Here is a 12,517-nt window from a genome sequence, read left to right on the forward strand (position 1 = left end):
TAAACTAACAATCGCCAATTAGTGGTATTTAAGGATTATGTTGTGATTTAATGCTAAGGATGAATGTTGAAGGTGATATATGGACACACTAGTTTGTTGTACAGACTGTCTATTCTAACCAAGATGAGCATTGCAGTGAAGGGCTACTAATTTTAGATAAGAATACGCGGATGTGGAAACATAGCTCGTTGCACTTTGACCTGTCATGAGATAGATGATTCACTACTCCCTCCCTGCGCTAGATCAAGCTGAATTACAAGTTTTTCATGTATATAACAGATGATAAGTAACAAGAGTATGAATTAGGTATGTAACAATATTGCAGCAATACTTTTTGGTTTGTGACCAGGATTGGAGCCGATCTACCGAGGCTGCTATAAATAATATAACTGTTGTGTAGCAATATAGTTGTCATATATGGTTTTGAAAAGGTTTTTGCAAAATAACTGTTGTGTAACCAGAATAACTGTTGTCTAGTTGGAGGACCCACTTTTGACGTCAACTTACATGCAAACAGCTCTGATAAAGTTAGAAACTGACTGACCAATTTTAAAGCCATGTCCATTGATTGCCATTTTATTTAGCAGGTTTCAATACTCTCTGATAACGCAGTATCTTTTTTAATTATATTAGAATAATACCTTCAGATCAAATTGGTTGAAGGGTTAGTTCTGCTTGTACCATTTACAATGCATATTTTATTCATTGTAACACTTTTAATACCCTCTGATAAATCAAGACTTTTTAATTATGCTAATTAAGTTTGAAGTAACATTCTTGTGAAATACCCACACGCAAAGTTGATCGAAAGGCAGAGTTCTGTTTGTACCATTTACAAACCAATTTTATTTCTTGCAGGAGCTTGAATCCGTAATCAAGCGTGACCCCTTCCTACCAACTCACCTAGGCTGCCAAAGGTCTTGACTCTTGGTGAAAACCTGGTTGGGGTGGTGGGTCCATTGCTGTTTGATGAATTACTACTGGAAGTCTTGCGCAGCCGTGGTAAGGTGAAATCTCCCACTTGAGCAGAATTGGTTTTTATCGGGCTCTCATCCACCTGGTCGAGATCTTGTAGGCTTGGTGACCTCGTGTAGCCCTCTATCCTCTGCTTTGTATCTATCTCATCCAACCCCTTCTCATAGCTTCTCGCAGCCATGGTAGTCTTGGACGTGTAGTTCTTCATCACCTTTTCTCCACAAACCAAAACACAACCTGACCAAGTCGCGTGAATCTAGTGAGTGCAAGAATAATTGATGAGAAAGTGCAATGTCAAGGTTCAATGAATATGACACATCGGGACGGGTTGCTTGTCATGACGTTGTGCACAAGATCTTTGATTAAGAGGATTTTCTTTCACACAGGGAGGGAATATTAAACAAGTTAGATTATCTGTAGGAGCAGCGATTACTCTGATATCCCGTACGTATGTCATCATGTTACTATGCAGTGTCATTCCTTTTAACAGCCTTGAACTAGACACCAGCCTCTGGCTTACCACTAAAACAACTACCAACATTTATGAAGATTTATAGCTACTAAGTAACTTGGAATAAGCTTTATAATGAAGTCATGAAGTTCCACCAGAAACATTCCTTCAACTAATCTGTCAGAACAGAAGCCATGTTAGCGTTGAAAATATCTTGGCTTTAGGCGTCACTCGTAAATCATAACAAGTAAAATATAATTCTGGTGGGCGCATAAATTAGACATCTTAAAAGAATTAGCTTGTCAGAAGTGTGTTTGATGACACATACCATCAAAAAGGATTTAATGAAAGTAGAGACCATAGGAGTCAAATATGAAATATAACAGAATACTTAATGAGCTACTACTAAACAAGTTATGGCAAAATATGGTAAATTTGTTTTGGGAAATAACAAATGAATAGATTTAAGGTCCGTCTCGCAAGAAACAATAATATGCCATAACCCATGAATATGACGAGTTTCATTACACACGTTAACATAGTAAATGAGTCAAGTAACTATGATCACTGATGCACACAGTAGAACATAAAAAGGTTTACAATCTAGTATGTACAGATATCTCTAGCATCAGCATTTATGACCTCAGTTTATGACTCGGCTTATATAATAACATCAGAAAGGTTTAGAGTTCTTCCACTGAGAGACCTGGCCATTACCATCTTGATAACTGTCGTTTGCAACCATATCCGATGCTATTGAGATTTACTGGTAGATGATTTATCTTCCCCTGTAGACTGCAAGCTGACTTTGTTAAATATTTTATCAAATGACGCTTTTGCTTTTGGCGTGCTTTTCGGAGTTCTAGATGGCGTCTTCATCAAACTGCCAATATTTGGACTTTGATGAGAAAAGTCATCGGCGTCAAACATTGACAGCATGTCCTGTTTTCCTCTCAATTTAGCTTCCTCTTCTGGTGTTTCTTGGACAACATCAACTTGTTTTTGAGGAGTTGTCATTTCTGGTACTGGAAGTTTTCCGGGAGACTTCCACTCTAATGCGAGCACTCCTTCCTAAATGGAAGTGTTATGATATTTATATTTTGGCCTTCTACGTTTATAAATGATATAATTTTGAAAACATTTCGGTTTGAAATTATGGCGAATAAAGTAATATATATATAAAAAAAAGGCAGACGAAAAACAGATGGTTGGAAACATGACTCCAACAGTCACATGGCTTTTAAAATATGGCTGTCCAATTTCTTGCATTTTTGTATCAGTAAAATTAGCATACACGTTTGACAGTTATATTTATAGCAACCCAGCGCATGCCATGACTGTCAAAATAGAAGAAAATGTCGTCAAGAGATCTTTGGCAAGGGGAATAGGTTTGCATACGTATGCAAATGTATGTACATATATTAGCATTTTTGCGTTAGTCAACAATGCGAGTTCAAAATATGAATACTTTTCATGAAACTTTGATAGATTTATTCAGCTACTCACGCACTTCTGTTGACACCTACACAAAATTGTACATCTTCTACAGTTTATAAATGATCATTGAAACAACCTTATCGAGCTTTTCATAGAGTTCCACTATGGTCTTGGGGTCCGGCTCCCAAACATCTCCCGGCAGTTTGCATGGATTGTATAGTTCATCATCGCTGCAAACCCCTTCATCAATACCAGGCCCAACAGACATGAAGCCTCACAGACTTCGAGTCCTAAGAAAAATATCATTGAAATGGTTTCCAAGTATTAAGTTTCCAGCAATAACTTAAGTTTAACAAGTACTATTACGGCATGTTATGGCAATATGAACAGAGGAGTTCCTAGACCAATCAAGTGAACACCTAAAAAAGCTATATTAGAAAGCATAGCTAAAAAAAAAGCATTTTGCCAACAGGCCATTCTCTGAGAAACCACAGTTGATTGATTGGTTGCATTTAGTCGATATATCCTGTACTCACACTTATGTTAACTATTTCATCAAACTTTTGCAACACTCCATGAAAGAATTTAATGGAGCTGCACTTTCAAGCATTGAGATAAGCCTTATGGATTCGCACTCATTCCATATCATGATGCCTACATGTAAAATCAACAAATTAATTCTAAAGTAGATAATGATGCTCATTCCAAACATTAGAGACAAGCGATGATTTTCATTTGCTCATGTTAATATGGTAAGTTTTATTATACATATACATGTAGTTGAATGTCTGGTTGAGCTGGTGGTATTGTTGTTTGAGAAAAAGCTGTTGTTACCTAGCTGCGCATGACAGTGAAGATGAAACCTAAATTATTACTATAGATATACAAATATAAAATAGCACATACATATTTCCAGTCAATACCTCAAATGGTTTACTAAAGATGTACCAGAAAAATGCAATTGGTGGCGAAAGAGGTGTAATGTAATAATATGTAACGCAGAGGTGGAGTTGTTAGCACAACATTGTGAAGACAATTTCTAGGGAAATGATTTTATACCACCGTTGAAAAAAACTGTATTTTAGAAAAGTGATTTTTTTACCAAAAAAGTAACAGCTGAAACACTCAACAATGCTGGGCATAAACATATCTTAGATTTTGTGTTAAAGAATGACAGCAAACGTGATGCCTTATCACAACTTATTTAAAAACTGTCCTACAAACTGAAGAGCACAAAGATTATCAAAGTTTAACACATTTTCCTTAATTATCTAACCGTAAAACATTAGCTGACATCACTTAAACTTGTATCATGCCCACAATATTCTATCCAATGTGACGCAAAATAGCATTCATTTCAAAACGAGAAGAATTAGTTTCATGTGGTTGTAAAAGCAAAATGTGGGGGACTAAAGAACATCTGCCAAAATACTATAGCTAATCATCCTACAATGTTTCTTTTTTATTTAGTTATCATCATAACTCTTATTGTAACTTGTCACTGATAAAGATAGAAACTACACGCACAGAGTCAAATCACAACTCAGCTCTCATGTTACACCTTCATGCCCCACAGTTGGTTAAATGAACATTATCAGAAAACAGTTCCATAGCTTTTTATAAACTGGTTGAAATATTGTCTTAAATATCAATATAAACGTATTCAGTGTAAATCACATGAGTTCAACACTGACCATAGTTTAATGAAGGCCGTGTAAATCATTTGAGTTCGATCGTAACTCTAGTTTCAGCATATACAGATTTCACTAGTAATTTTAGTAATTAATGAACAAAAAATATAAATGCTGATACAATGAAAAGACTCACACAACCTAAGTGTGTACCACAAAATAGTCACAGGACAACATCAATCAAACAAATTAGCAAAACTAAACAGTAACCAATAAGTTGAAAAATATATAAAAAGTGCTTAGGTGGTCAATTGTATTATGACAAAAATGTTTCATTCGACATAAGGTTTCTCCGCAGAGATAAACGGCGTAAAGTAATGAAAAAACTTTAGTTTGCTTAAAGCAGCAAAAAATTAGCTTAAAATATAATGACATAATTGTACTGGACAGTCAATGAGATTGATCAAGGATTGTTTGTTTCATCTCAACACACACCTCGAAATGTTACAAACTTGTGACACAAATATGTCCAGTTATTGTTGTGATGAGCGAATGACCCTATCTATAGTCTTTCAACCAACAAAGTTTATATGTAGGTGACTGCAGAAAAGCTGGCTGGTCAAGATAAGTTCTATTAATAAATACAAACGTTTCCATCATTCTTGTTAATGACAAACAAGGGATGAGCTACCACATACTATCTAGTTACTAACACTGCAGACATTGGCCATCGGAGAAAGTTAGAGTTGCATTTCCTTCCAGTAAAGGTTAGATGCTTATAAAGTAGTCCATAGTTAAAATAGCTACTGACAACAAATTATTTGGTTATGTTAAGAACACTCAGTTTTATTCTTTAACTTGTGAAAATGCAATTATAAGTCGCTTCACACTCCAGGATGAGACGTGATTTTATTTCTGTGATTTGAGTTAAACATGAAAAGTGAAGAGTCACTCTCTAGAGAAGTTAAATAATCAGAACAGGTAAGCAAAAACCGCTTTGGATAACTCTCCTTCTGTACTTTATTACAGTTTTAACATTAAACTTCTGCAACCGAAAGTCCGCATTACCATAGTCTGTAACCAAGATTTGTGTACAGTTCAACTTCCTATGCTTATTGATTTGGGAGTAAATTAAAATTCCTACCAAATGCATAAAACTTGATGAAAAATTTGCCTACAAAAATTAGATACAAACTGATAGCGTTCAAATGATAAAGTATGTATGTGTATAGATGAGTACGTAAGTGAATATGAATGAAGCAACACAGCTCTAATTTTTTCTTAACAAAGAAATGACACAATGCTGAACCAATGAAACATGTTGTTCCCTCCCGCAAACATCTTTAATAGTTTGCGGAAGGGAACACCACCTCCAACACCTCATGCACTTAAAGAAATGCTCTCATCATTATAAAACCCAATGCGGTAAACGGTCTTGGATTCTACAACAAGAAATCAGTTCATGCTTATTTACAGTTTGCATGTTCCCGTACCTTTCTAGACATTTATCACTCTACAGTCCATTCATGACAAGGTTGAATTGGAGTATTGCTTGGTTTGAACAGTGTGACAGAATAAAAAGAGTAACTCTGCTCACAAAAGCTTCATATAAGATGCTGTCAGTTACTAACAAGAGCCTTGGAAACATGCTCGCGAGATATTTTGCTGATGTTATATTTTATATTTTTGTTAAGATGCACTGCGTATATGTTTATAAGATGCTACACCTATTTTGAACAATAATTGAATATTCTTGTTGTTTTAATTATTTAAAAAATACACTATGTTATTAGGTGCATATAAACTTACCCCTTGCATGGTATCCACAGCCTTAGATAGAATAGGTACAAAATATATCTATGAGTCAGTCAGCTAGCAATGCTATGGAGTGCTGGAAACAAAGTGTCAGAACATCAAAAACTCTGATTAATGCTCCATCAATCAGTAGAAGCATGAGAATGCTGTTATAGTCGACCACAACAGTAAATTGATCGGCAAGGCCTGTGACAATGCCACACTTTTTAGTTTATAAAATTTACTAATTGCCAGAGCATCATCAGAAAAACAATGTCGAATTTCACACATATGTCACTCAGCTTAAATTAAAACTAGATGCCTATTACATGCGCTGGTGTCACAAAGCATGGTTTATATTTGATTTGGAAAATACTTTATCACCGGGGAAACAGGAAACTAATAATTCCATTTTTTCATCCAACTTTCAATCTATTTTAGCTGCTGTGACGATAGACTACTTCTCAACTAGATATTTACTGCCAAAAACTCTTTGTGATTTAGTTAGTTTGCAATACAGCAACTGTCAACGGAAAATGCCCAAAAGTAGCTATAACCACTCAATTTTGACAGGCTTAAACAACAAACCAGATGTAGAACACAGTAATGTACATTCTCACTGTTAACATTCACTAAACTAATAAATGGGCAACAACCCTAATTATTTGAGAGAGGATGATGAAGAGAAGAACATGCTCCCTATTTAGCAAAGAATCAGTGCTTGTGAGTCGTAATTCTGCTTTAACTTGTGACTAAAAGAAGAATTCTTAAAAATGTTTGACAACCAAAGTAAACAAATGTTTATGCACAGTTGCAGTACCCAAAAATATATGTAAACAAGCGAGCAATTACCTAACATTTTTGTAATACAATGCTTCATTTGTGAAACTTACTTATGCAGTATGCAAGCAAAAAGGCACAAGACAGATGCCCAACATGTCTGCATCGCCTAAAAGTAGCTTACTAATTTGGGTTCACTGCTTTATCACCTTTTTCATTGACACTATCTCCTACAATGCTAGACACAACTGTCAAACTGGACAGCAAATTATACTTCAAGTCAGTATGTTAAACTAATTAGCGTGGCAGAGTGGTATAAAACCTTGCGACCAGCACACCTACGCAAGGTGGGGGTATCTACCCTTGATATGTCATACTTGCTTGCAGGTGAGGTAATATGTCTGCAGCATGATTTGGTTGAGGCCACATTACCTCCTTGCAATGATAATGTGTTAGTTTGTACTGACAGCTAGACAGACAAGCTGCTAAGGCATGACAACTTAGCAATTTGACTATACCCAAGCCGAGAACTTTACTTGTTGTCAATAGTGAGATACAGTAGACGCTCCTATAATGTACACTTCTTATAATGTAATTTCCAGATAACGTAAAAACTTCATGTGAAGTTTTTGCTTCATACTACGTAACAAATTCCATATAAGGCAAAGTGTCAAGTCAGTCGAGTTCTCAAAATCGATTTGAATGTTAGTTTATCTAGCCGCACATGCGGAAGAAAAAACAACGTGCGTATAGCGTATTATATCTATTATATATAACATTCGCGACATTCCAGTTTGTCATAATAGATTGTCAATTGTGTCGACATAACAGATAATAGGATAGCCGCGCAATTGTTCATAAATACTTGAAGGCGATCGATTGGTGCAGGTGTTACAGCATCGGTCTCCAAACCTGAATGTCACGAGTTGGAGTATTGTCGAAGGTTCTCTTTTATCCTAACAATGACCCCTACGTACAGGATAGACAAAGAACAGGTAGAGTCGCTTTTCATAGTAAAAACTTTTGTTGGTTTGCTTTATTGTAGATGTGCAAAATATGTGTTATTATTTTTAATTTGCAGAATAGACTCAGCTGTTTAGAAAAAAATAACCAAATCATTGTAAATGAATGTCGAAAATGAGCTATAAAACCAGCGAGATTGATCATAAAAAGGAGAAAATTTGTCGATGCAAACCAATAATACTGCGGTTATGGTACCACCCACAAATTAAAAGAGTCAAGTTCGGAAATATCTTGGAACGAATTAGACAATTTACATGTACTTTGCTGCTCTTATAATGTAAATTCCTAATAACGTAAACGTTCCTGGAACGAGTTATTTAAATTGTAAGAGTGCCTACTGTACATTAGAGAACAAATGAATGAGAAAAATTCTAATCGATGCAAACTGTGATTGAGCTGAAAAAGAGAACTAGGGATACAGAAGATTGAGAGCAAAAAAAGAACTCTAGAGATTGAGAACAGAAATAGACGAAAATGAATCAAGCCTAGAACAAAAAGCTACATTATTGCAGCAGAAACCTTTGTGAGATAAGTATTTGGAAGAATATATATCTATTTGTATGGATATGTATCTATTTATGTTATCTTCTAAACTAAAACGTGCAAAAAAAACATTTTCTTTGTATATTATTGTTGAAACTCGCAAATGTTTGTGTAGCACAAGCAGCTAATTTTGCTAGTACTTGGTCCTAGAGAGAGCCCAAATATACATACTCATCAGGTTTGCATTTGAAAATTTCCGCGCACTGGTCGGAATATGCCTAATAAACATTTGCTGATTTCAAGGGCGGTTTTCACTAAAATAAAAATACTAGTTTTTTAAAATCCTATATGACAGCCTGCATTAGCTTTTTTGTGCATTGTAGTTTTTGGTGTGAAACGAAGTACGATGATGCTTTTAGACTTTTGGAGAAGCATTATGCTAAAATGGAAGCATGCCAGTCCATGAAGTTGTCATTTAAACTAGTTTAGGTAGTAGTTAATTGCTTTTGTTAAGTAAATTACAGTTTAAAATATTACCAGATAGTAATGCAACCTTGTGAGTAGCTTGTGTAATGAGAAGATCTAAAGAAATGCTTGTTGTTGAGCAGTTCACCAAACTGGGCATGAGTGATAAGGATTGTCTTTTTGGCTTGGCTAATTATTGTCTTTGTTTGTTGCCATGATTAGGGTCGAATGGTCAAGTTGCAGCAAATGTAGAGGAGATACAACTGCCACCGTGATTCCGGAAAAAAAGCACATTATTAGTGTCTGTGATGAAAAGAACAGGTTGCAGAGCTCTACAGCTTGGTGTGAAAAACAAGTGAGGCTGACACTAAGGTTCTTTTTGGTGTCATGAGAAAGGCTATTGGAACCCCAACCAGGAAGAATGGCATAAGGGTAAAAGTCAAGATCAGAGGGAAACAGAAAGTGAAGTTGAAAAGTTTCTGTACCTGTTAGCAAAAAGGTAGATGACTGAGACTTCTTGGGAGAAAAGCAAGAATAAAAGGCCAACATCTTTAATGATTTGCGAGAGGAAACACCACCTCAAACACTTCGTGTGCTGAAAGAAAGGCTCTGGTCATTATGAACCCCAATGCGGTTGAAAAGGTCCAAAGCACGCTGACGAACGAGAGTGAGCCAGAGGTTCGTCCAGAGATCCCAGCAAAAGCAGTTGCACATCCCCAAAATATGCATATATGGAAAAGTCAAAGAGAGTGAATGCAGTATAGACCTAATGGATTGTCATGGCTTATAATTTTATAAACTCTACATTTGAAAATTGGTAGAAAGTTTTACTTCTGAGCGGTGTAGTCATACAGATGCAGCGTGGTTTGGTTAAAATCACATGGTCTTTTGGTGATAATGATCTGTTAGCTTTTATTAATAGCATGCCAGTTAAGCTGCTCAGACAGATCTGAACCGTCCTAATGATAGCCACACTAAAGAAACTTTTAAATGCCAATAAATGAGGATACGTTATAGTTACTATCAAGCATGCATGAGAAAGCGCACTTTTTTGCAGAGTTCCAGGTATAACTAAACAGCCACCTTTCACTGAATCAGAATGCTGTTATTAGTTGCTGTATGAAGTAGCGACTTGATTTGATGGCCGTTCCGTGATACTTTATTGTTTAGGTTTTAGCCTTCATCAAATCGAACACAATTAGCCAAACCTCTGTTCATTCAACAAGAGTGTTTTATATGCTACGATATCATTTCATTGTAGATGCAGAGGTAAATTATCACTAAATTATATCTTTCGATGACAGTTGCAAATAACTACAACATAAAAAGCAGCATTCGATACATGGGATTTGGTGCAGTATAAAATTATCCAAATTAAGTAAATTGATTGGATACACAAAAGTTATATTCTAAGGCTATATAATAAATTATTTGCTTATGAATCGTTTAGTGTGCCCGCGCAGTCGAAGATTAGTAGTGAGAACAAGGTGATGACTTAGCCTAATTTCAAAGTTACGGCAAATTTGGGTGGGTAAACGATTTGCGACGTGATGTTATAAATTTACTTCAGACCTAAGCCTAGTTTTGTTTTAACTTTTGTTATTTGCTGCTAATCTATCTTATTATCTCATTTCATTTTTGACAGGTTGTCTTCCAAATGATTTTGCATTACAAATTGTTAGATGCAAACTTATACAACACTAGTATTTTTAATCTCGCCTTGTAGCACACTTACTTCCGTTTATTTTATTCAATTTTTATCGAGAATCGAAGTTGTCGACATTTGGAAGTAATTGGATTGTAAGAATTGTAAGTAAAACGTTGATATGCTATAACTAAACAGTGCTAGACAAACTTGAGCAATTTTTGGAAAGATCAACACCTAATAAATTGTCAACCTTTAGCATTCTTTGTTGCACGTTTCATATATTAGCAAAGTAGAATCTGTCCTGTTATTAGTGTTGTGGAAGTCAGCGCTGACTAGCCACTAGCAAGTGGGTTCTGCGTACAAGTTGTCTTATACCGAATGAGTAATAGCTCTCATGCACAACTGTAATTGTTGCAAACAAAGGGTCTGGTGAATAATGGCTTTTATTCACACAAGCTCTATAAACATGAAAAGGTGTAACAATTAGAACAGTTCACTACAATCAAGCGTAATGCTGAAATGAGTTTAAGAATAAATATTCAAAACAGTTACACTTGTAAATGTAAGAATGTTAAGCAATATATATGTTACCAAAGATATACAAAGCTGCACAAAGGTAAGTTAATGTTACCGCACTGTCCTTAATGCAGATTATGAACGTAACTCTCAGTCTTTATTTCAGTCGTTTGTACTCTGTATCGCTAGCTCTGTGCTCTTTGTTTTCCCGTCTTAACACTGAAGCACCTTTGCTTATATAGCAAGGGCTGAGTGTTAATCAACGGGCTTTCCACGGAAGCTGGGTTTTAAATTATAGGGCTAATCTGAGAATAGCTGAATGCTTATGGCAATTAAAGCAGCTCAGCTTAGTAAATCCATCACATTAGAAACGCTCACTATCAAATGATTGTTGGTCAAAATATTTGTGGTGATATGCGTTCTTTTCTTGTTTCTTAGCGATATTTTTTCAGGTTGCAAGTAACTAGCATGAAATACAACAAATTAAAACAGAAATACAATGTACATGTAAACACAAAACTCAAAATATACATGGCTGTAATTATGCCAGCCTTGCTCCATACTTGTAAAACATGGGCTTCTTGCTGTATAGACAGCATTCTCTGGCCAACAATAACACGAAATAACTTAGCAGAATACAAAAATGAAATGGTCAAAAAAACTCACAAACAATTAAGAAACCAAGATAACTAGCCTTAAGACCGGATTATGAAGAACTTTAGTTAGTGAGACCAATGATATACAGCCCCCCATGGGGGGCTGTATATCAATGGTGAGACAAAGTAAAATTTGACAAAAGATTTTGTGGACAGGCATTGTATTTCAAAGACTAAGAAATTTGTCCTATAGAAACACATGAGAATGAAAGAAATTACAAAAATGTTTTTGACTCATACAAGGGTGATAATTTTTCAAAGTGACCGAATAAGACATTGGAAGGAGCTCAAAGGAATTGCAGAAGACATGTTTGATGTCAACATTGAATAATTTGTATAGATCAAGGATTAGACTACAAACCCATACTTTGAGACATTGATATGCAAGCAGACATGGTAACCGATTAGATGTTTTACTGAAAAAGTGAGACTAAATTTGTTTGTAAATTTCAAACAATATGCATCGCTCTTATGATTCTTAACAAATTGTGTGTATGCTATAGTTAATAAATAGTTCCAAAAACCAAAGTAAGTACTGAGAAACCGCTCTACATTGTAATTGATCCATTTTTGGCGTATTTTTGACAACCTGCTTGTTTAATAAGTATGTGTTTTTCATGTGTAGGTTTTTAGAGTACATTTATTATTTATTTCAAGT

General features: G+C 35.4%; 1 protein-coding gene across 2 annotated transcripts; it reads right to left on the bottom strand.

Annotated features, from left to right (window-relative positions):
* Positions 1-1,751: 1,751 nt before the first annotated feature.
* LOC137393776 (uncharacterized) lies at positions 1,752-10,231 on the bottom strand. Of its 2 annotated transcripts, none has more exons than XM_068080465.1 (3): positions 10,123-10,231; positions 3,000-3,153; positions 1,752-2,497 (listed from the first exon to the last, which is right to left on the bottom strand). In XM_068080465.1, the coding sequence occupies exons 2-3, from the start codon at positions 3,129-3,131 to the stop codon at positions 2,180-2,182; spliced, it is 450 nt and encodes a 149-aa protein (XP_067936566.1). In that variant the 5' UTR covers positions 3,132-3,153; positions 10,123-10,231; the 3' UTR covers positions 1,752-2,179. The 2 variants fall into 2 exon arrangements, with proteins under 2 accessions (XP_067936566.1, XP_067936567.1); XM_068080466.1 differs by lacking the exon at positions 10,123-10,231 and adding an exon at positions 6,304-6,507.
* Positions 10,232-12,517: the final 2,286 nt, after the last annotated feature.

This window comes from Watersipora subatra, chromosome 4, assembly GCF_963576615.1.
Source record: "Watersipora subatra chromosome 4, tzWatSuba1.1, whole genome shotgun sequence".
In the NCBI taxonomy this organism is placed as follows: domain Eukaryota; kingdom Metazoa; phylum Bryozoa; class Gymnolaemata; order Cheilostomatida; family Watersiporidae; genus Watersipora; species Watersipora subatra.

Excerpts from the sequence above, each read along its gene's own strand:
- LOC137393776 (XM_068080465.1), bottom strand. The coding sequence starts at position 3,131 with ATGTCTGTTGGGCCTGGTATTGATGAAGGGGTTTGCAGCGATGATGAA. Across the intron at positions 2,498-2,999 it reads TCTATGAAAAGCTCGATAAG|GAAGGAGTGCTCGCATTAGA; the intron begins GTTGTTTCAATG and ends ACTTCCATTTAG.